Below are 25796 nucleotides of genomic sequence, written 5' to 3' on the forward strand. Positions count from 1 at the left end.
TTTGAAAACTCCCCCGGGCATTTGTGACTGTGAATCAGCATCAGAGGGGAGACTGTGCCTGCCATGGCCTGGCTCCACTCCTGTGGTCTTTGCACCTCTGGACCATAAGATGCCTCATGGAAAGTTCAACCAACCACACATTAATCTTGCTTCTGAGTCTCAGCCTGTCTCTTTCACTGCTGCCCCCCAGCGCCCAGCACACTCCATGTGCACATTTCCTGGGTCATCAGTCCCACGGTTGTGGCCTAATGGGCAACACTGATCCTGGCTATCTTCCTCCATGTGGAGGCCATCATTATGGCCTGGGACAGAGCAGGTAGTCAATAAACACTTATTAGCAGAATGGATGTTTTGGTTTGAGTAAAAAAATAGAGTTGGCCTCATTAGTAAATGAAGGTCTATTTGCCAACCTTGGCTCTTCCATTTCAAGTGAAAACACACCATGGGGTATACAAATTTACGATAAATTTGAATGCCATGATACCGATAGGTTCTAAAAAGACACCAGAAAATGATGTTCAAGCTGGCATAAGATGCGAAAGCGCAGAAAAAGGAAGCTCTGGAAAGTGATGAGGATGTCATTTTTGATCCATAGAAACAGAACTGAACCTAGAATTCCCAGACTCCTGGTCTTTGGACTCTGTTCACTGCAGGACGGTTTTGCTTCAAGCTGGCTTTGCTACGTCTCCACTTTCTTGTGCGAGGAATGGTTGGGGCCACTCCACTGGACCACAGTGACTAGTCTGCCAAACAAGTGACCATCCCAGCCTTCATTGCAGGACCACCTGCTCTGCTTTGCATGTCTTATTTTTATAAGTCAATGATCCCTCAGAGCTAAAAAGGCTGTTTTTCCCAATCGCTGGTGGGGGGTAACAGGAGGGGCAGCTGAAGAAAACATGACCCTCTTGGTCCTGTCTTCCTCCTCTGCACCCCACCATTCCCACCCATGGTCATATACCCCAAACCTCAGTTTATATAAGAAGAGGATTAGATAGAAGGAGATTTCCATGAAAAAGAAAATTCAATTATTAGTTTCCTAATTCTCTCAATTACTTCATTAATTCAGAAACTTGACAGGTGAACCAAGGGTGACCAAGATCTTACAAATCTGGACACTTATCCTAAAACACTTGTTCAGCTGTAAAAGGAAACATTAAGGATACATGAGAGCTGTCTCCAAATATCTGAGGGTCCCTGAGTGACAATGGAGAAAAATGTATATTGTCTGGACTATCTAATGTGGTAGCCAATAGATACTTGTGGCCATTTAAAATTAGGTTAATTATAATTATATAAAATTAATGTTCATAGCAGCAATGTCCACAATAGCCAAACTGTGGAAGGAGCTGAGATGCCCTTCAACAGATGAATGGTCCATAAACATAATGGAATATTGGAAGATGTGGTCCATATACACAATGGAATATTACTCAGCCATCAGAAAGGATGAATACCCACCATTTACATCAATGTGGATGGAACTGGAGGGGATTATGCTGAGTGAAATAAGTCAAGCAGAGAAAGACAATTATCATATGGTTTCATTCATATGTAGAACATAAGGAATAGAGCAGAGGACCGTAGGGGAAGGGAGGGAAAACTGAAGGGGGAGAAATCAGAGAGGGAGATGAACCTTGAGAGACTCTGGACTCTGGGAAACAAACTGAGGGTTACAGAGGGGAGGGGGTTGGGGGGAGGGGGTAAACGGGTGATGGGTATTAAGGAGGGCACGTGTGGTAATGAGCACTGGGTGTTATTCACAACTAATGAATTGTTGAACACTACATCAAAAACTAATGATGTACTCTATGTCGGCTAACTGAGCATAATAAAAAAAATAAAATTAAAAATTGAATTCCTCAGTCACAGTTGCCACATTTCAAGGGCTCCGTAGCCATGTGTGGGCAGTGGCTACCATCTTGGACAGTGCAGACACAGCACATTTCCATCACTGCACAAAATTCAGCAGACACGAAGTCCTACGAGGCAAACTGAAATCGGTCTATCGGAGAACTTTGTAAAAATCACAACTGTCCAGCCTTGGGAGAGGGTGGTGTACAAGCAAAGAACTTTGTAATGAAAGAACTAAGAACAGCCCTAAGTAATAAGAGGCGCGAATGTTCTCTCCCAGAGAAGTTGTGCCGTAAAGACTCAGATGCCTGTCACTGTCCCTCTAGTCTCAAAATTCTACGACCCTACTCAGCATGGAGTATGTTCAGGGCAGCACAGGAAGAAGTACACATTTGTGTTGAGGAAGGGAGAGGCAGAAGCACCTGCTTAACATGCATCACCCAATACTCATAACCCAAGTAGGAGGACTGATGGGACCGATCGGAATTCTTGAACAACATTCCACAAACAACAACAAGAGCTGGTGTCTACACCCCTTTGAATCCCACCAGCCAAGGAAAATTCAACAGAAATTAAACAAAAGTAACCCATACGCCTAGGAACACACACACTCAGGTGACAGCTAAAGGAAAGATTTGGGTCAAGCGGTTCACGGGCAGAGTCTTGCGCCTCTAGATTCCGTCTCCTGTTGGTAAAGGGCTTTGTGAGAACTGACAGCCCATCGGGGTTTAACAAGCCTCCTGTTCATTCACGAGAATGTGTGTGTCTGCCGAGTTACCGGGTAACTGAGTGTGGGTAGGAGTCCACACAACAATAAACGGGGTGATTACTAGCTGCAGACACAAAGATAAAGTCCTTATGATTGTTTTAAAATTACAATGAAAATTTGATTTCATTTGTAAAAACAGTTTTTAGGAATGCACACATTATTAATATGGTGAGGCCCATGGATATTTGACCTCAAGAGGAAAGCTAGCTCTTTTATTTAGCTCAGCGTTAGTGAAACTTTGGGAGTCTGAGGTAGATAGTTAAGAATGACCTGCTGGACGGTGTCCTAGAACACACCACAAGCTAATAAGGACAGCAAGGGAAGTCTCAGGATTGAGACAGCTAGCATACGGATCACCTCTCCTGTCACAGCGAGTGAGGGTGCTGGAGACCTAAAGCGGGTATTGTAATCGGAACAGAGACCTCCTAAAACCGGCATCACATGCCCTGGGAGGAGCCAGGGGGGATCCAGGAGAACCAGTCTCCTCTCTGTGATTAGGAATTTGAGCTTCCATAGGAATTCCACTGTTGGAATCTTCTAGAGCAAGCCTCTTTGGCCAAGTGGGAGACCCCTCCCTCCTCCGTGGGACACTCCTGGGGCCAAGCAGTGATGGGGTGACTCGCAGAGCCTGGTGAGAGCGCGTCGCGTCTCCACCATGTGCCAGCAGCGAAGGCTGCAGGCTCGCGCTCTGTGGTCCCGGACCTGGATCTCTCTGTGCTTGCTCTCCATTATCATTTGGGGGCACAGATGTGGCTGGAAAATCTGACCAAAGCCTGGTCCCTGCTGCATTCACGTTCTGGCTGACGGATGAGAGCTGCCCATGGCAGCAACTGCGTGTTTGCAAAGCTTGATGCCGTCTGCAATCCTGCCTCCTTGGATTCTGCTTCAAGCCTCTGGCCAGCTCCTCACGCAGACGATGGGGACAGATCAGCCCCGCACACGTGCAAGCAGGCAGCCTCTGTCCTATGTGCTGGCCACCAAGACCTGCCCACACAAAGCAGTGATGGGGGAGACACACAGGTGGATGGAAAAGATAATCCCCCGGGCTCACACAATGATGATTTGGGCCTTGACTTTACCGCCAGTGAGTCACAGGACTTCGGGCCGTCAACCTCCCCTCTCCGGAATCACCTTCCTCATCTTCGCGTCTTAGGAAGGTCCATTTCAGCCCTCTGGTTCTGTGACGCCATCAGCTGCAGGGACGAGGTGCTGGGGACTGGGATATCTGGGTGGAGGAAGATCACCCTCAGAAGGGGGGTCGGCAGGCACAGGGGAGATCATCTGCATGAGGGTGCGCCAGGGTTGGACTGCAGGAGGCATCATCACCCCAACAGCCCGCGGGGGACGCCTCTGGGAAGGATTAGATGGGGAGCGGGGGCATTGGTCTTGGTAAGCAGTAACAGGAGTCCAGACGAAGGCAAGAGCAATGGAAGTGGGGACAGACAGGGCTGCCCATCACTCAATTCGGTTTGAGTCAGGAACCAGGCAGCCACGTAACACATGGGCCAGACGAGATGCAGTGATTCATGGGAGAGGCCACCTGGGTGTGGTGGGACGGGCTTCGGCACGTGACGTGTGCTCGCTGACCCTGAGGGCCGAACGCAGGTGTCTGCATGACGGGACAAGAACCCGCCAATCCTCACCCCCCTGCACTGCCTTTCGTGGCAGAATAAGGCCAGGATGTAGCAGAAACTTAGAGAACTCTTCTCCATTTTCCCCTTTCTTGATCCTATGGCGTTCATTGGTTCTTTCATTTATTCAACCAATATTTGCTGATCTGCCAGGTGTGGAGAGAAGCAGGGTGGGCCGTTCCTGCCCATGGGGAGCTGGTAGCTCAGGGACGGGAAGACTGGCACGTTAAGGGGTTTACTGAGTCCCATGTGATGCCCAGGGCATCCGGGGAAGCCTCTGTAAAGAAGTTACATTTCTCAACGGAAGAGACACCAGCTGCACAAGGTCGAGGAGATCCAGATGGAGAGAAAAGCACGCACGGTGGCTCGGGATTCATTTAACCAAGAGTAGCAGAAAACCCTGGGCCAGTGGCTTCGACAGGGCTGAGTTTTCCAGCACACCGAGCCCAGAGGACGTGGCCGGCAGCGTCAGCTTGATGGTGCCATCCGGGGCCTGGGCTGCCTCTTGCTCTGCCACGGGTCTGGTCCACGCTTGTCCCACAGGCCTGGTGCCACGGCTTCACTGCAGGCAGGGCTGTGGGGGAGGGAGGGCCACTCTGGCTCTCTCTCGAGACAGCCAAGCTTTCTCAGGCGTCCCCACTGTGTCTCCAGCCCTGTGACATGGCGTCCCACCACCGTGTGAGCCAGGGAGGTGAGTGTCTTCTGGAGACATGGTGAAAGTGGATGCCAGCCAGCAGGGAAAGGAACCGCAGCCTTTCTGAGAAAAGGCCTGCACCCCAGAGGTGGGTTCAACCACGCTTCATGTGACTCCGCGCTGTCCTCGCCTAGGTCACTCCCCAGCCCCCTGAGTTACAGCACAAAGAATCAGCCTGCCTTCCCCTGCTTCGTGCAAACCTCACCTCCGTGTTTCTCCCTGGCCCTGGCTGCTCCCAGTGACCCATGGCAAAGGTCCTTCCTCTGCCCAGTCCCTGGACTTTTCCCCCCTCCCAGCCTTTGCTCAGGAGCGTTCTCCCGTCTGGGGTGCCTCTTCCTCTGTCTGCTCTCTCCTCCTGCCCACGGCCGAAACCTCCGGCCTCCCGCAGAAGCAGAGCCCCACCCCAAACACCCCTCCTTTGGGCTCCCGGCTCACAGGTCCGGCCAGGAGGCCCGCTCCACCCAGCCTGGCTGTTCGGTTCTTTGTGGGTCACTGTCTCAATGTCATCAGGGTTTCTAGAGACAGAGGGGCACGGTCCACAAAGGCCTGTTGGCGTTCCAGCGTCACCGTTACGAACTCAGCCCCATCTTCCACAGCCTAACCTGGAGCTCTGCATTTCCACGAAGCAACAAGTAAGTTCTTGCAGCAAAATGCTCTAAGTGCCCACACGGTGAAGGCAATAATATTCCAAAGAAGCCTAAGATTTTCTCCATATCAGGTCATAAAAATACTCTCCTCTTTAAAGCTACTTTCCAAAGGTCACATGCTGTTTGTTGCCATTTATTTGACATTCTAGAAAAGGCCAACCTGCAGGGACAGAAAACAGATCAGTGGCTGCCCAGGGGCTGGGGGTGGAGGAGGACCTGACCTCAAAGAGGCAGCAGGAGGGGATTTTCTGGGGTGACGAACGGTTCAGCATCCTGATGGGTGCTGAGAGTTACACAAGCCTACACAGGCCTAAAACGCAGAGAACTGTACACCAAAAACAAAAACAAAACCAAACAAAAAGAGCCCTGTAAACATTTAAAAAAGAGAAAGAAAAATCCATTTTTTCATCATGTTATATATACTTTTACACTAAAATCAGAGAAGACATCTAAGATGGGCTGAGAACTATCATACCTATAAGTCACCAAAGGCAGCATTTCTGCGTGTATTCTGGGCTGAATCATTATAAAGATCAGCTGCAAAGCATTCTTAAATACTCAAGACATTACCAGCCTCCTCAGGATGAAGGGCTTTAAAAGATACTTCACAGAACACAGGGCTTATGTGCTCGGCTGAACAAAAGTGCATTTAGGAGACTTAACTCATGGAAGCTGAAATCGTTGGCTGCCATGCCAGGCTTTGCAGACAAGGCAGGCAAATGTTCCACCCGCAAGATGCTCATGGCCCGGACAAGGCTCGAAGGGTCAGGAGAGCCTCGCGCAGGTGGATGCACTGCTCTCCCGGCTATGAACCGAACCGATACACAGGACCCGTGAGGGGTTGGCCAGGGTGCCAGGTTACATTCAAGGCCATCAGGGAGGGCTTCACCAGGGGGTGGGGGCAGAAGGGCAGGGTTAAGAGCAGGTGCTCCCAGAGAGGAGGACCCTGAGGCAGCCATAGCCCCGGACTCAGTGGGCAGCCTTCTCCAGCCCTGGTCTCCCAATCCGTAGAATGGGAGAACGGTGGGACCTGCTCCCAAGATGGGGGATGACTGAGCACTCAGCACCGTGCAAGGCACACAGGAGGGGTGTGTGCAGAGGGACGAAGCAGAGAGGGTGACCCAGGAACTTCTATCTTAGTCTTGCGACTACTGATGTAGATGGAGAGAGAGAATTCTAGCTTTGTCCTGTTTTGAGATGGGGAAAATCTGAGTAAACACAAACACCTAATGCGTGGGGGCTGTGGAGATGGGGATGGCAAAGATACAGGGGCCAGGAAACCCAGAGGTTGGAAACACAGCAGAGGGGGTGGAGGAAAGCACTGGGGGGGCTGGGCCGGAGAGGCAGAGGTGGGGATGCCCCTCGTCCCCCACCCACCGCGGTGGGGAGAACCACACTGGAACATTTTCTCCCCTTCTAGAAACCCAGTGGATCAGGTGAACGGAGCCTCCATGAGAATCTTGTACACCTGTCTCTGTTCCCGTTGGTCCTCCCTTCCCCCACAGAAATGCGTGTCCAGCTGTGGACTGCTAACCAGGTTCTCCGCAAGTGCCCTTTGCCAGGCACTCTACACCTGCACCCACTCAACACCTCTGCTTCTCGAAGCAAGTACTTGATGAGACTGTTGCAACCGGGGACATGAGCAGGGGTGACAGCACTTTTGGGAGGTGGCAGAACACATTTGCAAATCTGCATTTGTTCACAGCAAGAAGACACAGAGCTGGCAGCTGTCCTTGAGGAGGGCCAGGTGGTCCTGTTATCCCAGGGGGCAGCCCGGGGGCAGGAGACCCGATCCTGCCTGTTGGCAGAAATGCACCGAACACCCAGGCAAGACCCAAAAGTGCTGGACAGAGCATGAAAAGGCAGGCAGGAGGAGCGCAGTGGTGGCTTCCTAAGTCACCTTGGGACATTCTGGGGAGATAGGTGATTGTTAAACGAGGTGACATGTATGGCCAGGACACCAAACAAGCCCAACCACACCGTCGGGCGGCACTCACCCTGCTGGAAGCCCTTCGGCAGCCCTGTGCTCGCTCGCCTCTCGTCCACTGGAGCCTGACTTTCCCTCCACGTGTTCCTGCGGTTGCTGAGCACGCCGAGCACGCCGAGCACGCCGAGCACGCAGGGGGAGGGTGGAGGCGGGCAGGGCTGGCAGTGGTGCGCAACCTCTCCACCGGTTCCTCCTCTTCCTGGGCTTGTCCGACCCCTCCCGGCTCCCCCGCACGAACCCTCTCTTCGTCTGATCTGCTCCCTGCCCCGCTCCTCCGCCACCTTCCCCCAAATGCCATGGCAGGCGCTGCACTAGGCCCCGCCTTCTTCAGCTCCTCTCCCTGACTGTATCCTCGGGCTTTATTCTGGAGGACACCTTGCCCTTGACCCCGTGATGTCAGCGGATGCAGGTCTGGTTGCTGTTCCTTGTCGTGGTGGTTGTACCCCCAGGGTCATGTTGGTGGCTCGCCCCACCCTCTCCCTCCGTTGTGCATACTCAAGGTTTAGAAGCAGCTCCCCTGCTCTCGCCCTCCTAACCCTTCCTGGATTTTCACTCCATGACCCTCTTTCTTCAGGGGTTCGGAGAGCATGCCCGCTGACATAGGCGGGAATGGACCGGCACCAGGCACCTACCTGTCTCCTCCTTTCCCATCTGCCCCTTTGCTGCTCATGGCGCGCTGGCCCCACCACCTCACGCATGTTGGGCTCCCTGGTGACCATCAGCAGAGGGTGTGACTGATACTTAAGTCAGGACAACTCAAAGGGCAGTTTGCCAATAGCATCCCTTTACCTGGCTTTTAAGAACACCCTGTGGCCTCAGACGGTGTCAAAGCTCTTGGTTCATTCGGGGCAGGGCAATCAACTAGAATTGATTATTGTGACATTTGTAGTTTAAACTAAGGAATGATTTCACGAACTCTTTCTTATTTCCTCATCCAAGAAATCATGTAATCAAAGCAAAGTGTCCACCCAACCTCTTCATGAATTTCTGTCCTTTCCTTTTCTTTCTTTTGATAATTATCTCTGGTAGCTGTTGTGGCAGTCAAAAAAAATTCAAAATTCTCAAAGCCCCGAATGAGTAGGTTAGGTGGAATGCTCGATTATGGAATGATGCCTGCTTGGGCTCCGTCCACTTCAAAGGATGACTATCTTTCCAGTTTATAATTTCTTAATTATATAACAGATTGCAGAGCTGCTGGAGAAATAACACTGCACAATCCTCTCTGTTCCCCCCGTCTCTGGTGGAGACCTCGACTATCCTTTCACATGCACAATGCACACACACACACACGGGAAAATCCTGCAGAAACAAGCCCTCTGATGTCTGTTACGTTGGTGCCACCGTCCAGGAGAGGCGAGACACTGAAAGGCCCAGGGCAGCACCCAATTTAAGGCTCATTCAAGCAACTGATCACTTCTGCTCATTAATTTCTACAGATTCAAAAATTGTGGTTATTGACTTGGCTGGAAGTCCCACCGTAGCAGATGCATCAGTAAAACCTGCCAAGCCTTGATGTTCATGTGTGTTGTTATCACATGACCAAGCAACCCTGAACACTTCCTCTCCCATTTTCAGGCTTTTCCCTACAGTAGCACTCAGGAGCAAAACCACCCAGTAAGACATAAAAAGACTGCTAGAAAATTAAAACCTATTATTTAACAGAATACAAAATTACAAGGCACTTGCTGTATCACACACAGAGTGTATCATCGGGTTTTTCAAATTATATGGCTCCCTTATTGTGGAAATACTAGGAAAAAATTGGGAACATAATAAACTCCTAAAAGCTACATTCTGAAAAGTCTATCTGTTACCATAAACATATAACTTCAGTTGCCTTTGAGAAAAGCAGAAGCATGTCCTGACCTGTTTCCAGAAGCAGGTTGTCTAATTTTACCACTGAACTAACGCGGCCATATGTGTGGATATTGTTGGAAATACTCTGGATGGCATCTTCACGGAATATTCTGTTAAACCATTTTCCTTGACGGCAGTTGGAACCCAAGATCACAAATGGAACTGGTCCTAACTCACAATGATGAATTCCTTCCAGTTTGTAGTAAGAGAAAAAAATGCTCCAACCACCAAGTAGAGATAATGATCTTTGGTGAAAGTCTCTGAGCCCTAATTGTTGTTCAGAAGGCCCTCGTAGCTCTGTCCTGATTAATACAGCTTTGTGTCTCTGCATATAATTGCTGCTAACGAGCTCACCCACAATAATGGACTGCTAAATTGGAACCGAGGACTGAATCTTTCAGGAAGAATTTGAGTCATTTTTCCCCTCACTACATTACAATGATGGCTGTTCATAATCGAAGCAATTAGGTATTCTCTAATACTTCACCGTGTCACTCAGCAAACCTCATTTCCATGTACATTTCCTCATTTTTTTTTTTTTTTTACCAATGACACAAACTTCCCTCATGCATCTGGATTACTCAGAGACCCTGCACGGGCCGGTGGCCTCCAGGAATGACCGTGGTTCTGTTACCGCCGCTCACCTGGGGAAGCTGAGGCCACCACCCGTCTCCTCGAAGCTGCTCACCGTCGGCCGTCTGAGCCTCTCCCTCGCTTCTCCGACCTTCCACGCCGCGGTGTCCCCTGAAACGCCTGCCCTGCGGTTCGTGGCGCGTGTGTCCTCCGTCTCTGCTGGGAGCACTGTCCCGTTTTCCCACAGCTGCCCCTGCCCTTCTACCACCTGTGCTCACATCCCTTGACCACCGCAGACTTCTGACCCCCTTCCTCCTGCAGGCCCCGCCCGACCTCACTTCCCTCCACCACCCTGTGAGTCTCCACGGCTCCTCCAGAAAATCACGCCTTCCAAAACACTGTTGAACTCCCAGTTTCACTCACCTGCCAGACTTCCAGCCTCAGCTGGTACCATACGCCAGACCCCAACGAGCCTGCTGATCCACCAGCGGCCGGGTGGGCAGCTGGCTGGCTTTCCTGCCGCCTGAAACTACCAGCTCCCTTCAAACCACACTCCCTCAGACCCCCCACGCCTCTGCCATCATCGTCAGCAAGTGACCTTGTCTCACAAGTTCCTGGGAAAACTAAGAGATGCCTCCAAAGAAACTCAGTGATCCTCTCACCACTCTGCCGAAGGTGTCTCCAGTCACCTCCTCCTTCCTTCCTCCACCTCGCAGGGGGGGGCCCTTTCCCAGAAGCCGGACATTCTGGAGAGGGCACAGTGAGTTCAAAGGCCCTGGGGTCGGCAGGGATGTGGCATGTTAGAGCCGCAGAGGGAAGGCCGCTACGCCAGACAGAGCAGGTGGAGAAGGACGCGCAGGCCCCAGGCCCCTGCAGACACAGCACGCCGCCGGCCTGTGCTGAAAGCCACGGGCCCAGGAGAAAACTGACCTGACCTTATTTCAGTCTGAAAGAGCATCTGCCACCTGTGGAGACCAGCCTGGACAGGGAGCTAGAGGAGAAGCAGAGAGACCAATGAGGAGGCTACTCTGGCAGCAGTCAGCTTGCCGTGCTGAGAGCGGAGAGGCTTCCTGGACTCACAACCACAGCACACAGGCCACCGGCCACGGCTGGCTACAGCCACTCGCGCTGCAGGCCCCGCCCTGCTTGCAGGGCTCCTGGCAGTCCTTCCACCCGTGGGGACGCAGAAGCAGCCTCCTTCGGCAGCACTCCACGATACAAACTAGTATGTCAAGTACCCTATGGAAACTGTACTCAGAAGTGTTCATCTTCAGACTTTCTGATCCGTGGACTATTTCAGGTAAGTTAGATCCCCTATTTCTTCCCTCCTGCCAGAGCTACACGCACGTGCGCGCATCCCCCCGAATTACCTTAACAATGTTTGCATTTGGTTGAGAAAACCACCACTGTTTGAGTCACATATTTCCTATGCTGAGTTTTGTGCTTTTAAATTTAGCTCCAAAACCCGAATAGAAAGGCACATAAACAAAACACCAAAATTCTGTGCGTGTATATGTTTTGAACCAGTTTTGTGTTAAAACAATACAACTACAAAAAAACAATACACCAAAAGACGCTAAGAACCTATCATTGCAAACTACCAGACAAGGAAGAATTTATGCCCAGTCGGTGACACCAGATGGGACGTTCTTGGGGGGGGGGGGGGCGGAAATCCACGCCCTCTGCCTTACGGTGGCGTGGCCCTTACGTAGTTTTGCAGGAACTTTGCTTTGTTGGACTTTCACAAGCTTCTGGAACCGCGTGCTTAGTGCTCCGAGATGTGCTCTGTGAAAACAGATGTTTCAGAACCCGAATTGATAAGGGAAATCTGTGTCCTAAGATGGCCCACCGAGCCAGCAAGGGAGTCCCAGCCCCTGTCCCGGGGCTCTTCCGGGTTCCTCTCCCTGCCCCCCTTCACGCACGCTCCAAAAGTGCCAAGTATGCGGAAGTAGAAGTGTATAAATTACCCCCTTTGTGCTCAGGGCTCAGACCTTTGGAGATCACTCTCCTCTGAGCCCGCTGGCGTTAAATAAACCTCCTATCCTCCAAGATCTCCGAGTGCCGCCTGGTTCTTCCGTCGGGCAATCCAGTCCAGGTTCGGAAACAGAATGACAATGTCCAGCAGTCGAACAGAGTAAGCAGTTGGCAGATAACCAGGCCTTGGACGGTTAGCAGCCCACTGTCAGGGTGCTAACACAGCAGTGTGGGCAATTTCTTGCACAAATTTGGCTACAGGAAAGACAGTTGGAATGGCAACAGTAGATCGGATCACAGAATGAAGGGGGAAAGGTCTGGGCATACTTCTGGGGGTCCAGGGCGGCTTTGGGCCCTGGAGAGGAGGCGGGAGAATTCTCTGAAGGCCAGCCTCGCCTCCTGCCATCGGAGCGGCTGTGGGAAGGAGCCTGACCAAGCCTCACTCTTCCGTGTGCTGCTGGTGGCTGCGGACGGAGACAGAGGGCTCCCTTCAATGCTGACATCAGTCCCTACACCTGGAAACGTGCAAGAGATTGGTCCAGCAAGAACCACTGGCATCCACAGGCTCCCAGAGGTGGGCCCAGAAAAGGCTCTCAGATAAAGCGGAAAGATCTAGTTCAACAGCCCGAGAATTAAGAAACACGTCTCCCTTAGATACCCCTGGGCGGAGATTTCATCGGTACTTCCCGGCAAGAAGGGGTGTACTAAGAACCATGGGACCACACTAAAACCACAGCTGTATCAGCTGCAGGAAGTCCTATCCCCAGAATTATGTAAATTCATTTCCAACAGAGTTAGCCCATGAATATGGGGCCGATAATTTCTCGCTAATCCCTTATGTTTATAAAGTCTCCTAGATGTGGGTGATGGGTCACCCCACCAAACGTGCTTGATCGGGACTGTCCGTGTTTGAGTGCTTTCCAAGCTCTACCTGAATTAGAAGTTCATCATCCCTTAGGTGGCATGAATGGGCTGCAGGACCTCACTCCAAGGGCAGGAGAAGCACAGGAATTGATCAAATGTTAAAGTGCTTCAGATTTCTGCAGTGAAAAGCCCAGTATCACATCCCCCTTTCTCAGGTTTGAGCAAGATAAACTTGGGTTCATGGAAGCAGGTTCTAGAAGCTGGATATGACGCCTCTCTCCACCAAGGATCAGGGTCTGGGAAGCTCAGGGACCTGGGGCTTCCTGCTGGGACACCAGCTTTTACCATCCACCTTGAGGAAAAACAGAAATGGCAGAAGGTCTAGAAGTATTCAGTGCTAGAGACTCGGGAAAAACCCCACTTTCTGCCTCTGTGTGATGGGAAATGCCCCAGGCTGTTCACCCCTCGCAGATCTATCCCCAAACGTCTCTGCCGTGGATGCGGGCGGGGGCTCTGGAGATGGCCAGAGACAGAAAACCAGGCTCTACGAACCACCATCTGCATTTAGAATAGCAAATTACTTGATTAACTTCCCCAACTAGTAAGTGGTGTCATCATTAACTACTAATATATAATCCGTAGAAGAACAAAAGAACATAATAATATTTCTTTGTATGCTTTCCTTTTCCAGCACAAAACTTTAAAAGCTCTTTAAGATATGTACCAGGAAACCACAAGAAATATGTCCACATTTAATGACCTAATGATTTTTCCCTGCATTCTAATTTTATTGCTAAATTTGAGATTCTGGAGGTAGTATGTATAAAAAAAAGAGTAAGTTTTCACTCGTGTTCCTAAGAGGATCATCGTAATACTGTGCTTCCCTGGATTTATGTAGCATCTTTACGCCACCAAGCTTGAAAATACAATAAAAATAAAACAGTAAAAGGGATTACATAGGGAGAGAATCCACTCTCTATCAGGATCTGGACTAGGTGTCTTCTGACATGACTCATTTAATTGCAGCATGACCCAGACAGGTGGGTTATTATTCACAGTGGTTTCCATCATTGGTATCCATTATATCCCTGGGTCACTAATGAACAACATAGTATCCCCACTTCTCTGATGAAGATTAAAGTGGTTTGGCCCCCCCTCGGTCATCAGCAAGTGGCTTGCAGAGGAGTAATGACCCGCCCGGCGTTCCTGCCCCCAGCCCAGACCTCCCCAGCCTTCTCCAACTTCTCGACACTCAGGGCAGGGGAAGAAAGCAAGTTATTATACTCTCCCAGCAGGTGTACTGTGTTTTTTAGCAGCAGACTGCAGGATCTTCAAGGGCCCTACAGATGTGAGGAAGCATACTTCCTTACACACGGTATGCCAGGCAGCGTCTGAAGGGCTCCCGACGACCCCCCACTCCCCACATGCACTCCTTGTCGAGTCCCCTCGCCTCACGGGTGGGCTGAGCCCAGGGATGTGTTTCTCGCCAACAGAACTCAACTGGGAAGGCCTGGCTGCCGTGAGGTCATAAGTGCTGGGAATGCTGTCTTGCTGACGCCCCGGGCTCTGCCTGCTTGCTGCTCTGATGGGTCAGAACGCCCCCAAACCACGTGTGTCGTCGACCGGTGCACCAAACAGATGAGGATGGTCTCGTGCGAGGGGTGGGGGTAGACAGGAGGTTAAAAAAACCTTCTTTCTCTGAGTAGCTGACAAATAAATAGATGTCAAATGTTTATGTCAAACAACTGGGAAATGATGTCACATTGCAATTAGTCTGAAGACATGAGAGGAACACACACACAATTGCTATTATAAACTTAAAATATCCCTCCTTCAACTCTTATTGTCCTCAAGACACTGCCTTACTATCTGTATCCAAACTCCTGGACCATCTGTTCTTCTCATTCTCTCCCGGCCTCTCCGCGTGGACCACCTTCCCCAGCGCTTCTACTCGAGCCACCGCCAAGGTGGGTGATTACATGCAGGCTTCACCCAACCTCAGGTGGGTGCAGCTGGAGAGGGCTCACCCCTGGCCCTGGACACAGCCACGGAGCCTCTCTGTGCTCAAAAGTATGCAAGCTGGAAGTGCGCTTGCTGGCACTCATTGGCTTGGGCTACCCTTCAGGGATGGAGGACAGAGGCTGGGGGATAATGCTCCCTCTTTCAGCCCCGCAGGCAGACTTCCAAAGCGCACAAGGCTCCACAGAAGGTCCAAAGGCATCCAGAGCCAGTTGGTCACAATGGTGACCAATCCTGGGGCTGAGAGGAAGGTGCAGGACAGAAACATGAGCTAGGACTTCAGCATCTTGTGGATGGCACCTCTCGCCACAAGGAGGAGGGAGATCACCTTGAGAGGAGGAAGACCTGCCTGGGGGCTGAGCCCAGGCGCTGGTAAAACCTTCAGAGGCCACAGAGCATTTCCTTTCTGTTACATATATAATAAGATGCTTTGTTGCCTTTTCTCCTATTGTTCAACCTCTCTTCTTACTCCTTGGAAGATTTACCCTTTATAAGCTTTACAATGTATCGAATTTCTGCAAGACCCAGTCTCATGCTTTCTTCACTTCCATGTGTTTCCTGTAATTGTCCCTGTGGGTCATGTCATTCACACCCATGGTTGTATTTTCCTCCTTTAAGTTAATTACTTTGCAGATTTTCTCCATTCCAGACACTGCTTAGGAGATTCACACCCATCTTTCCAGTTATTGACTTGTAAATTGTACTCTTATTAAATGTCCCAGAGTCACTTGAAACTCAATTGCAAAAGCAAATCCGTGAACAGCTCAAGATTCTGCCACCTTCCTTGTAGCCCGAAACCTGATGGGTAAACCCCGTCTTCTCTCTGGCCCCACTGGGTTTCTCTGTTCCTCTTATTCACCACACATCCTCAGGCCACAAGGACTCCATCAGAGTTCAGCTGAAGTTTCGATGCCTCCTGGAAGCCTTTCCGGGTCCACCTAAATGGGCCAAATCCTTTCGTTTGATGCTCATGAAACTCCTCTTGGCAGTGCCATGTGGCCTGGTTTGCATGCTTCCACAACTATGGTGCAGGGTCCGTGATGTAAGTAGTATATCTCTTTTGCCCACATTACTGCCCAGTTTTGTTTTTTAAATAAAAGAGTAACTGGAGTCATCACCATGGAAGAAGCTCGAATCTTCCTGAGGAAAGAGCCCTGTGTCCAAGCCCTGGAGAGGGACACTGTTGTCGGGGCGTCTGTAGTTTGCCAGGTAAGTGCTTCCCACGTGCTGTCACAGTCGGTCCCCCAGGCAGCACAGCTGGATACCCACTGACCCTTTGTTTTTGTTTGTTTGTTTGTCAGAGAGAGAGAGCAAGAGAGAGCACACAAGCAGGGGGAGCGGCAGGCAGAGGGAGAAGCAGACTCCCCGCTGAGCAGGGAGCCCGATGCAGGACTCCATCCCAGGGCCTTGGGATCATGACCTGAGCTGAAGGCAGACGCTTAACTGACTCAGCCGCCCAGGCGTCCCTGACCCCTTTTCAAGGTGAGAGGCTGGGCTCAAAAGAGGCAGTGGACTGAACTTGAGTCTGGGGCCATCTGACTTGCAGTCCACTGTGGGCAGGCAGCAGGGAAAAGTGGTGGTTGGAAGGGAATGTGCAATATTTGGATTTTTGGGGTGAAGCTGTAACCCAATATACTGACATTTTATTCCAAATGAAATATTTATTCTATTACATGCGAGATGCCTTGTAATTGGACAGTTGGTTCATACAAAAATACTTTTTTATGATCGCCTTTTCAATGAAAAGTTGAGTTAGTTCCTAGAAAGGAGGTATCCTGGCTGCCTCTGAAGCACACAAATAGGAATGTGATAAACATGGATCCAAAGACAGAAGTCTAGTTTCCTTAACATTAGATAGGAATCACATATTGTAGTACCCATTTGGGAAATACTATATAACCCTCACGAGAATATAAAAAAGTTTCAAAACATCCTGCTCTAAAGAAACTTATTTAATTTTATTTAAAGTTCTTACATGTATTTGAATATGGAAACTTTTTTTTTTTTTTTAGAATATCCAGGGATAATTATATTGACACTAAAAACAAAGTAGGGAGTCTCAGTTCGTTGCACTTTCTCCAGTATTAGAGACCTAGACCCTTCCCTTGCAACCCACCCACTTTTCTGAAAGTATCTGCAACTCAGTTTATCCAGTTAGGCAGTTATTCCTAATACCTCCTAACTCCAAGTGTCGTTGGTGGAGACCCCATTAGAGGACTAACGTTTCCCGCAGAGCAGAACCCTTGCGTAGTCCTACAATGGGCCTGCTCACTACTTGAAACCAGGGAGGGTTGCTCCTCTGAGTCAAGTTTAAAGTATCCATTTCCACAGATTTTTTTTATGTAGCACACACATTTTCAACACTCGAATTATTTTTGTTGTTCACTAAATCCACTCTAAATGTCTTACATTTTTCCTCAGTTGAGGAAACAACACAATCCTACTCCAAAGGCAAACGGATGCTGCGTGGTGAGAAAGGGTTCTTTCAAGGTGCCTGTTTATCACCCGTGTTCTATATGGCAAAGACTCACATTTAGCAAAACAGCCATCCCTTGGAATGGGGGCCCAGGGCACTCTTGCAGAAGGAGCATTGGGAAAGACCAAGGAAAAGTGGTGGGGAAGTCTACCACGCACAGAACCACTGAATCATTGATGAACCCACATGCTCTCATTGAGCAGATGGGAGAATCTCTTCTGCAAGATTTGGGAGAACAAATACAAGACTTTGTTCTGAAGGCTTCCAGAAGCAGGAATCTCCCATTGTAGGGGTGCTCCTATTGTTAAAAGATGCTCTAGAGCAAGATGATCTGAAATCTGTCTTTCTATGCTTTTCTCACTTGGGTGTTGGCTGTGTTTCCCGGAGAAACCCAGGACAAAGCCATTACCCCATCCCTATGAAAGTCCTTCAAGTATCTACTGAGTTTTTTTCTCTTATTCAAGTGTAGAGATTACATTTTTGGTAGTTTCCGTGAAAGGACCGAAGTACTCTGTGATCCATGTATATCATATATCCATGCACTTGAAGCTTAAAGAGGTGAGTGCAGGGGTGGGCGTAGGACATGTAGCATCCCAAGGCTAAAAGTTGCCTTTTACCATGCCCACTCCACTAGCCATCCCCAATCCAGTAGATAAAGATGACCAGCTGTTCCACAGAATGTGGGTGGGAAAAATGAAAACTTTTATGTAATGGACATTAAAAAAATCAGAAAATGGAAAAGTGAAGATAGGGTGCTTTTTTTTTAAAGATCTACATTTCGAGGGAAAAAAATGGAAATCTCCAATAAATAATCCAGTCATCAAATAACTCTTACAAGAAATGCTAAAAATCCTAGGATTGGACTTGGATCTCCATGTACACCAATCTTTCAGCTGCTCCCGTGGGATGAACGCCACAAGCCTGTCCTCCCCTTGCCGGGGCAAGAGCCTCTCAACCCACCAGGAAGCCATCCAGGCTGGAATGACAGTGCAGGTACGCTTAGAGCTCACAGAAGCGTCACAAAACTCTGGACAAAATGGTCTCAGAAGAACTGGAAAGGCAGAGGAATTCTATCTTTCACTTGCCAGAGAATAAAGTTCCACAAATGCACATTTCTAAAGTTGCTAATCTCTTTAAGCTGAACATCTGCTACACTTACACAAATAAATTTCACCTTCTAGCTCATTTAAAATTAAAGAGCCGAGATGAATTTTAAAATATGAGGCTGTTAAGAGACAAAAAGAAAAAAAAAAGAGCTAGTTTTAGGCTGCTGCTAAAGCCCAGGGTGAGATTTTATGGAAAATCCTGGTGCAGTTTTATGGGAGACTCAGATGAAGTGCTAAAAACAGGGATTTATATAATGAAAGTGATATTTCAAGTCTTCTCTAGAATACTACAATGGCTAGGAGATAATTAACATTTTATTCTAGTTTAGGGAGAACCTGGCCGTTGCTTTTTGTTCTCAGGATAAAATTTATGGTATGACTGAGAAAATGGGAAGAAAAATGACAGCACAAAAGGGTAAGATAAATCTTTATAAAAAGACAACTTCTCACCCTCTCCCTCAGGAAAATCCTATGAATTTACCCCTAAAAGGACTGATTTTTTTTTTTCCCCTGCCAAAGGGATTTTTATACCTGTCTTCTCTCCTAGGTGGCAGTGTGGCATAAAAAGAGACTAATTCAGGACTCACCCACTGTTTTCAGGATTCCAAGATCACTAAGAATGAAGGATCAAGGGAAAATACTCAATAAGGTCTCAAAAGAGAGAAACTTTTTTTTTAAAATAGAAAAGAGCGGTACTCACTGGCTCCACATTGTATGAAAACAGAGCGTACTCCTTATCTGGAGATATTTCATATCGGATGGCTCTTAATGATTCCTAAAAGAAAAAAAACAAAACAAAGGATTTTACAGCGTTAAATAACACAGCTCAGAATCTTGTAGGGAATCTGTGCTTGCTGGTGCCGTTTTCAAAACCTGCTAATAAAATTTGTATGCAGTGAACTCGCTAAACCATATTAAAGATGGCAATATCCTTTCTTTGCGAATAATATTCAGGTAGTTGATACTTTTTCACGTTTTATTCGTTTTTTTTTTTTTCAAGTTGCAGCAAAGCAATACTTATGGTATCTATGGAAACGAATCAATGGAAGTAAAGATGAAAATCAGTAATCCCTTCCCCACAAGACTCCCATCCTCTCTGTATCTTTATTTTTTATTTTATTTTTAAAGATTTTATTTATTTATTTGACAGAGAGAGACACAGCGAGAGAGGGAACACAAGCAGGGGGAGTGGGAGAGGGAGAAGTGGACTTCCCTCTGAGCAGGGAGCCCGATGTGGGGCTCGATCCCAGGACCCTGGGATCACGACCTGAGCCGAAGGCAGACCCTTAACGACTGAGCCACCCAGGCGCCCCCTCTCTGTATCTTTAAACACGGGTTCACTTGCTCATTTGTATGCTTAAAAGCTTACATTAAGCAGACTGGTTCCTAAAAGAGAATCACATTCTACACGTTATTTTCTACCTCGCTTTTAAGCCATCATAGACACTGACCCACAATTTGGTCAGTGTGCAGACAACTAACTGTGCATCTTCCTTCAAATGTCTTCATGGGACACAGGCATTTTTACATAAATGACATCATCAAAAATCCTGTCTCCCTTTAATTTCCCCCACCTCCTTGGCTGCGCTCACCCTGATGGGCAGACCCCCAACACCCACTTGGAAGAGCCCTCTCCATCAGCCTGGTGCGGGCCACCCTACTGACAATCCTATGGCCACGTGCAAACGTACGGATGTGTAACCACAGCGAAAAGTGACATTGCAGCTCACCCATCTCTCACTTGGGTTTTCCCTGCAACAATCGGTTTAGCCTGGATTGCTGATCTTTAGAGCTTGCATAGTATTCTGTGGTGTGGATATACCTTGATTTACACACTCAGTCCTTACTAAAGGGTAGTTCCAGAAGATTCTTGGTATTCATAGGAGTTACGTTCTGGGAAGTGTCCACAAACCCCGAGTTAGAGAATACTGAAGCATTTCCTAGGGGAAATGCAGGGCTAGGTTTCAGCGAGGCTCTGGTCACAATCCTCTTGTCAACCAGTCAACACATAACCCTGTCCTACGCGTGCTTCTGTTTAAAGGCATCTTATTGAATACGTGCTGCTGATGCATTCACACGGAACTCAAAGGGACAGCAGTGTAACTCGTGCCTGGACGCAGCTCACCTAACGCGGGTTTCCTCCGTAAGACACATCACAGCCTTCTTGCGTTTCGGATCATTACCCGGCACGTCGGCACTATCCTCGGGGACCATTCCAAACAACATGATCTCCAAGAAAAAAACCACAAAAACGTGGAAAACATGGCACTCCCTAGGCCACACCCACTAAAAAACACTTGTTCACAGTGTGAGCTCGGGAACTCCAATGTTTTTGCCACTATACACACGCCTGGGAATGACTGCAAAAGCCCTGGGAACGTTCGTCTGGATGCCACAAACACATTTTAGCACACTGGCGAGCCCGCAAACACAGAAGCTGTTGAGTGACGAGGATGGGCTGTCCTGTGTGTCCAGGGTGGTCATGATATGCAACGTTGTAATAAAATCCTCCTCCATGTTTCTTTACTGGTGGGTGTGAGCTTTTAACAATTTTTTATGGGACAGATATCTAAGGGTAGGATTGGTGATTTTCAAGTTTTTAAAAAAAATGCAAATAGATATTGTCAAATTGCTTTTCAAAAATGTTTTTGGATGGGCGCCTGGGTGGCTCACTAGTTAAGCATCTGCCTTTGGCTCAGGTCATGACCCCGGGGTCCTGGGATCGAGCCCCGCATCGGGCTCCCTGCTCAGCGGGAAACCTGCTTCTCCCTCTCCCACTCCCCCTGCTTGTGCTCTCTCTCTCGCTGTGTCTCTCTCTGTCAAATAAACAAATAAAATCTTTAAAAAAAAGTTAAAAAATGTTTTTGGAATTAACACTCTCACTACTGATGAATGAATGCATACTTTCTCCCTTCTCGGGCAGCAGGAAGCACTGATCTGTATTCTGGGCTTTGACCTTCTGATGCATGGACGCTGGTGCCTCACTGAGAGCTCAGTTAATACTTCCCCGTGACGGGCACATTCGATCCTCACTGGGTATGTTTTGGGCAATGTGGATTTTATCTTCAGAAAACTGCATCCATATCTCCTTGAAGGTACTTGCTATGCTCTGAGTTTTCTCCTATGTTTTTCTGAAGTTCACTCCTACCATGTTTTCATCCCCACTCAACCCAAACTCCTCTTCTCAACGTTACCAGACCCTAACGTGCTTCATGCCGTGATGATTTCTCAGCTCTCCTCTTGGCACACCAATCACCTTCTCCTCCTCAAAACCCTGTGTCCACTTGGCTTCCAGGATGCACACCTGGTTTTCTCCTCACTCTTCCCTGAGGTTTCTCTTCCTGCACCTCTGCTGGCTCCCTTCTTTTCCCTGACCTCTGAATGCTGGACTAACCAACATTAATAATTGGGCTTCTTTGCTTTTTGATCAGAAATCACATCGTAGGTGATACCATCCAGCCTCGTGGCTGTGAAAACCAGGTACCTGCTGAGGATTTCAACTGCCATGTGTCCCAGACTTCACCCCCCACCCCCCCGAATCCGGCTGGACCTGACCCTGAGCTTAGGCTCCACTGCCTCCCTGGCATCTCCACCTGAATGTCAGGTGGGTGTCTCATTGTAACAGGGATAAAACAGAGCCTCTCACATCCTATCCCCTCTCCCTCCAGCCCCAGGGACAGTCCTCCTCATCTCCAACACGGCAACCCCACCCACTCAGCTGCTCTGGTCAAGCTCCTGGTTCTCCTTTCTCTTCTGTCTCACACACCTGACATCTAGCCAAGCAGAAACTGCTAGGGGTCTTCCATCAAAGTCTATTCAGAACAGTCCCCACCCCCCTGCTCCTCCTGGTCTAAGCATGGGTCCTTCTTCTTGGGCCATTGCAGTGAGCTTCCAGCTGTCTCCCAGGCTCTGACTTTGCCCCCTGCAGTCTATTCTAGCCCCTTGGGTCAGAGCCCTCTCTGTACAGGAATCATCACCCCGCCCCCCCACTCACACCCCCTCAGCTTCCATCACACGTGGACTGAATGTCAAAGTTCCCACTGAGCAGTGGGCCTGCTGCCTAGTCCCCATCAACTCTCGGTCCCCATCTCCAAGTATGGCCCCTTGGCCCCCTCACCCCAGCCACACTGCTGTCCACATCTTCCCAGAGCAAGCCGGGTACATGCTGGCCTCGTGGTCCTTGTGATGGTCTTACTCCTGCCTGAAATGCTCTAGATGGTCACCTGTCAGCTTTCTTCTCAAAAGCCTCCTAAGTGAGGCCTTGCCTCTCTTCAGTGGCCATGACATCTAGAAATTTCAGTAGTCTGCCTCTGACGTTTCCTTACCCTCTTCCCTTATTTTCCTAGGCTTAATCATATTACAATAACGTACATTTAACTTATTTATCTAGTGCTCGTCCCCTTCACTAGAATGTAAGCTCCTTGATAGGAGAGATTTTAAAAGAAATCTTTAATTTCTCTCAGCGATGCTTTGTAGTTTCCAGGGTATAGCTCTTGCCCATATTTTGTTAAATGTATCCCAAAGTATTTGGTATTACTGATGTTTTGTATATATAAAATATACATGCCTCAATATTCAATTGTTTATTGCTAACAGACAGAAATAGAATTAATCTTGGTACCCCGAACCTTATGCTCTGCAACCCTGCTAAATTTCATTAATTGTTCTAGCAATTTTTTTTTTTTGTAGATTCTTTAGAATTTTCTATGTAATCATATTTTCTCTGACTAAAGAGTTCTTTTTCTTCCTTTCCTAACTGGATGCGTTACTGCTTCTTTTTATGGCCTAATTACACTCTAGAGAACCGCCAGGATGATGCGCAGCAGAAGTCATGAGGGTGGGCACCTCACCTTTCCCCCGATCTGAGGGAGAAGGCGTTCACTCCTCACTGTTTGGTGGATTAGTGGAAGGTGCTTTTGCAGATGTCTGTTATCAAGTGAAGACGTTCCTGTCTATTTCCAGTTTGCTCAGAATTTTTATAATGGATGTTGAGTTTTATAATGAGTGTTGAATAATCTCAAATGCTTTTTCTGTATTTACTGAGATGATTATGTTGTTTTGCTCTTTTTAGTCTGTCGAAATGGTAAATTACATTGTTTGATGTTCAAATGTTGAAGCAAACTTGCATTCCTTGGATAAACTCTATTTGGCCATGATGTAGCCTTTTATATATTGCTGGACTGGATTTGCTATTTTGTGGATGTTTTTTGTACCTGTGTTCATGCGGGAAATTAGTCTGTGGTTTTCTTTTCTGCTAATAACCTCGTCTGGTTATTTGGGGGCAGTGCTAACCTAATAAATGACTTGGGAAGTGTTTGTTTTGTAAGTTTGCACAGAACTGATGTAATGTTTTTCTTTTTTTTTTTTTTTTAAAGATTTTATTTATTTATGTATTAGAGAGCGAGAGAGAGAGAAACAGCATGAGAGGGGAGAAGGTCAGAGAGAGAAGCAGGCTCGCCGCTGAGCTGGGAGCCCGATGTGGGACTCGATCCCAGGACTCCAGGATCATGACCTGAGCCGAAGGCAGTCGCTTAACCAACTGAGCCACCCAGGCGCCCCTGATGTAATGTTTTTCTTAAACACTGAATTCACCCGTGAAGTCATTTGCACCTCGAGTTTTCCAGATGTGGAGCTTTTTGCCTATTAATTCAATTTTTTATATTGATGTAGGACTATTGAGGCTACCTATTTCATTTTCCGTGAACTGTGATAATTTGTTATCTTTCAAGGACTTTTTCATTTCGTTCCATTTATTTTCATTTCATTGTCAAATTTATTGATATAAGGCTATTACTAATATTTTCCATTATTTTTATTTTTTTTTAAAGATTTTATTTATTTATTTAAGACAGAATGAGAGAGAGAGAGAGCTCATGAGAGGGGGGAGGGTCAGAGGGAGAAGCAGACTCCCCGCCGAGCAGGGAGCCCAATGCAGGACTCGATCCAGGGACTCCAGGATCATGACCTGAGCCGAAGGCAGTTGCTTAATGGACTGAGCCACCCAGGCGCCCCTACTTTCCATTATTTTTTCCAAACCTGTACTGATGGACCTTCCTCTGTTCCTATTATTGATTTTTTGTCCTTTATCTTTGTTCTTGATCAATTTTATTGCTCTTTTCCAAAAACCAGCTTTGGTGTTGTCCTTTTTTTGTTTTTTTCCACTATTTTTTCTTTCCCATACAATTGATTTCTTCTCTTTATTGCCTTTCTTCTGTGTAATTATGTTTAATTTCTCTTTTTTCTTCTAGTTTCTTAAGGTGAAAGCTTAAATCTAATAATATGAGCACTTAAAGCTATACATTTCCCTGTAAGTGCTGCCTACCCGCACACCATAAATTTTGATATTATACAATCCTAATTTTCCTTCATTTCACAATATTACCTAATTTCCATCTGATTTCTTCTTTGGCCGATTTGTCCCTTAAAAGCAGGTTGTTTAATCTTTAATCATCAGTCTACATTCCAGATATTTTTCTGTTGTTCATTTCTAGTTTAATTATGTATTTGTTAGAGCCTATCTTTTGTATAATTTTCAGCATTTGAGATATGTTGAGACTTGTTTAGTGGCCCAGACTTTATCAGTTTTGGTGAATATTCCATGGGCACGCATAATGTATGTGCTCCTTGCTATTAGTGAGTGGTATGATCTACAGATGTCAGGCAGGTCGTTGGCTAACAGTGTTTTCAACACTTTGCTGTCTGCACTGGTCTTTTTTCCTACATGTTCTATCAAGTATTCAGAGAGGACTGTTGGAATCTCCAACTTTAATTGTAGATTTGTCCATTTTTGGTTTGGGTTCAACCAGTTATTGCTTTAAATCTTATAGCTCTATCGCTGGTGACATAGACCTTCAGAATTTTTTTTTAATTTTTAAAGAAATTTTTTATTTAAGTTCAATTAGCTAACGTATCATACATCATGAGTTTCAGATGTGGAGTTCAGTAATTCATCAGTTGCGCATAACACCCGGTGCTCATCACATCACGTGCCCCGCCTTCAGGATTCTTATGCCTTCTTGAAGAACTGACTCCTTTCTCATTATGAAATATTTATTTTTATTTCTGGTAATAAGGGCTCTTCCGTAGTCTACTTTGATATTAATATAACCATTCCAGCTTTCCTTTAGGTAGTGTTTGGAGAGAATATCTTTTTACATCCATTTAATTTTAACCTATGTCTTTATATTGAAAGTACATATCATAGAAGGCTTATAATTGGGTCTTCCTTTTTAAAACTAACCTGTGAATCCTCTAGGAGTAATAGGGGGAACTTACGGACATAATGATATAGAAAACCTTTTCTTTATATTGTAGTTACCTCCCACCCCATATTGTATCAGATTGCTCC

At 47.6% G+C, this 25796-nt stretch overlaps 1 protein-coding gene across 1 annotated transcript in view; it reads right to left on the reverse strand.

The window, feature by feature from the left end:
• The window catches only part of DPP6 (dipeptidyl peptidase like 6), a 545484-nt gene that overhangs the window by 192569 nt on the left and 327119 nt on the right, over positions 1–25796 (reverse strand). Inside the window, exons 3-4 of the mRNA XM_081800883.1 lie at positions 20339–20388; positions 19149–19223 (exon numbers count right to left, since the gene is read on the reverse strand). Coding sequence (XP_081657009.1) covers positions 19149–19223; positions 20339–20388 — 125 coding nt within the window. The remainder of the gene's footprint in view (positions 1–19148; positions 19224–20338; positions 20389–25796) is intronic.

Source organism: Leptonychotes weddellii, chromosome 12 (assembly GCF_054177405.1).
Source record: "Leptonychotes weddellii isolate Sample4059 chromosome 12, ASM5417740v2, whole genome shotgun sequence".
NCBI lineage: Eukaryota > Metazoa > Chordata > Mammalia > Carnivora > Phocidae > Leptonychotes > Leptonychotes weddellii.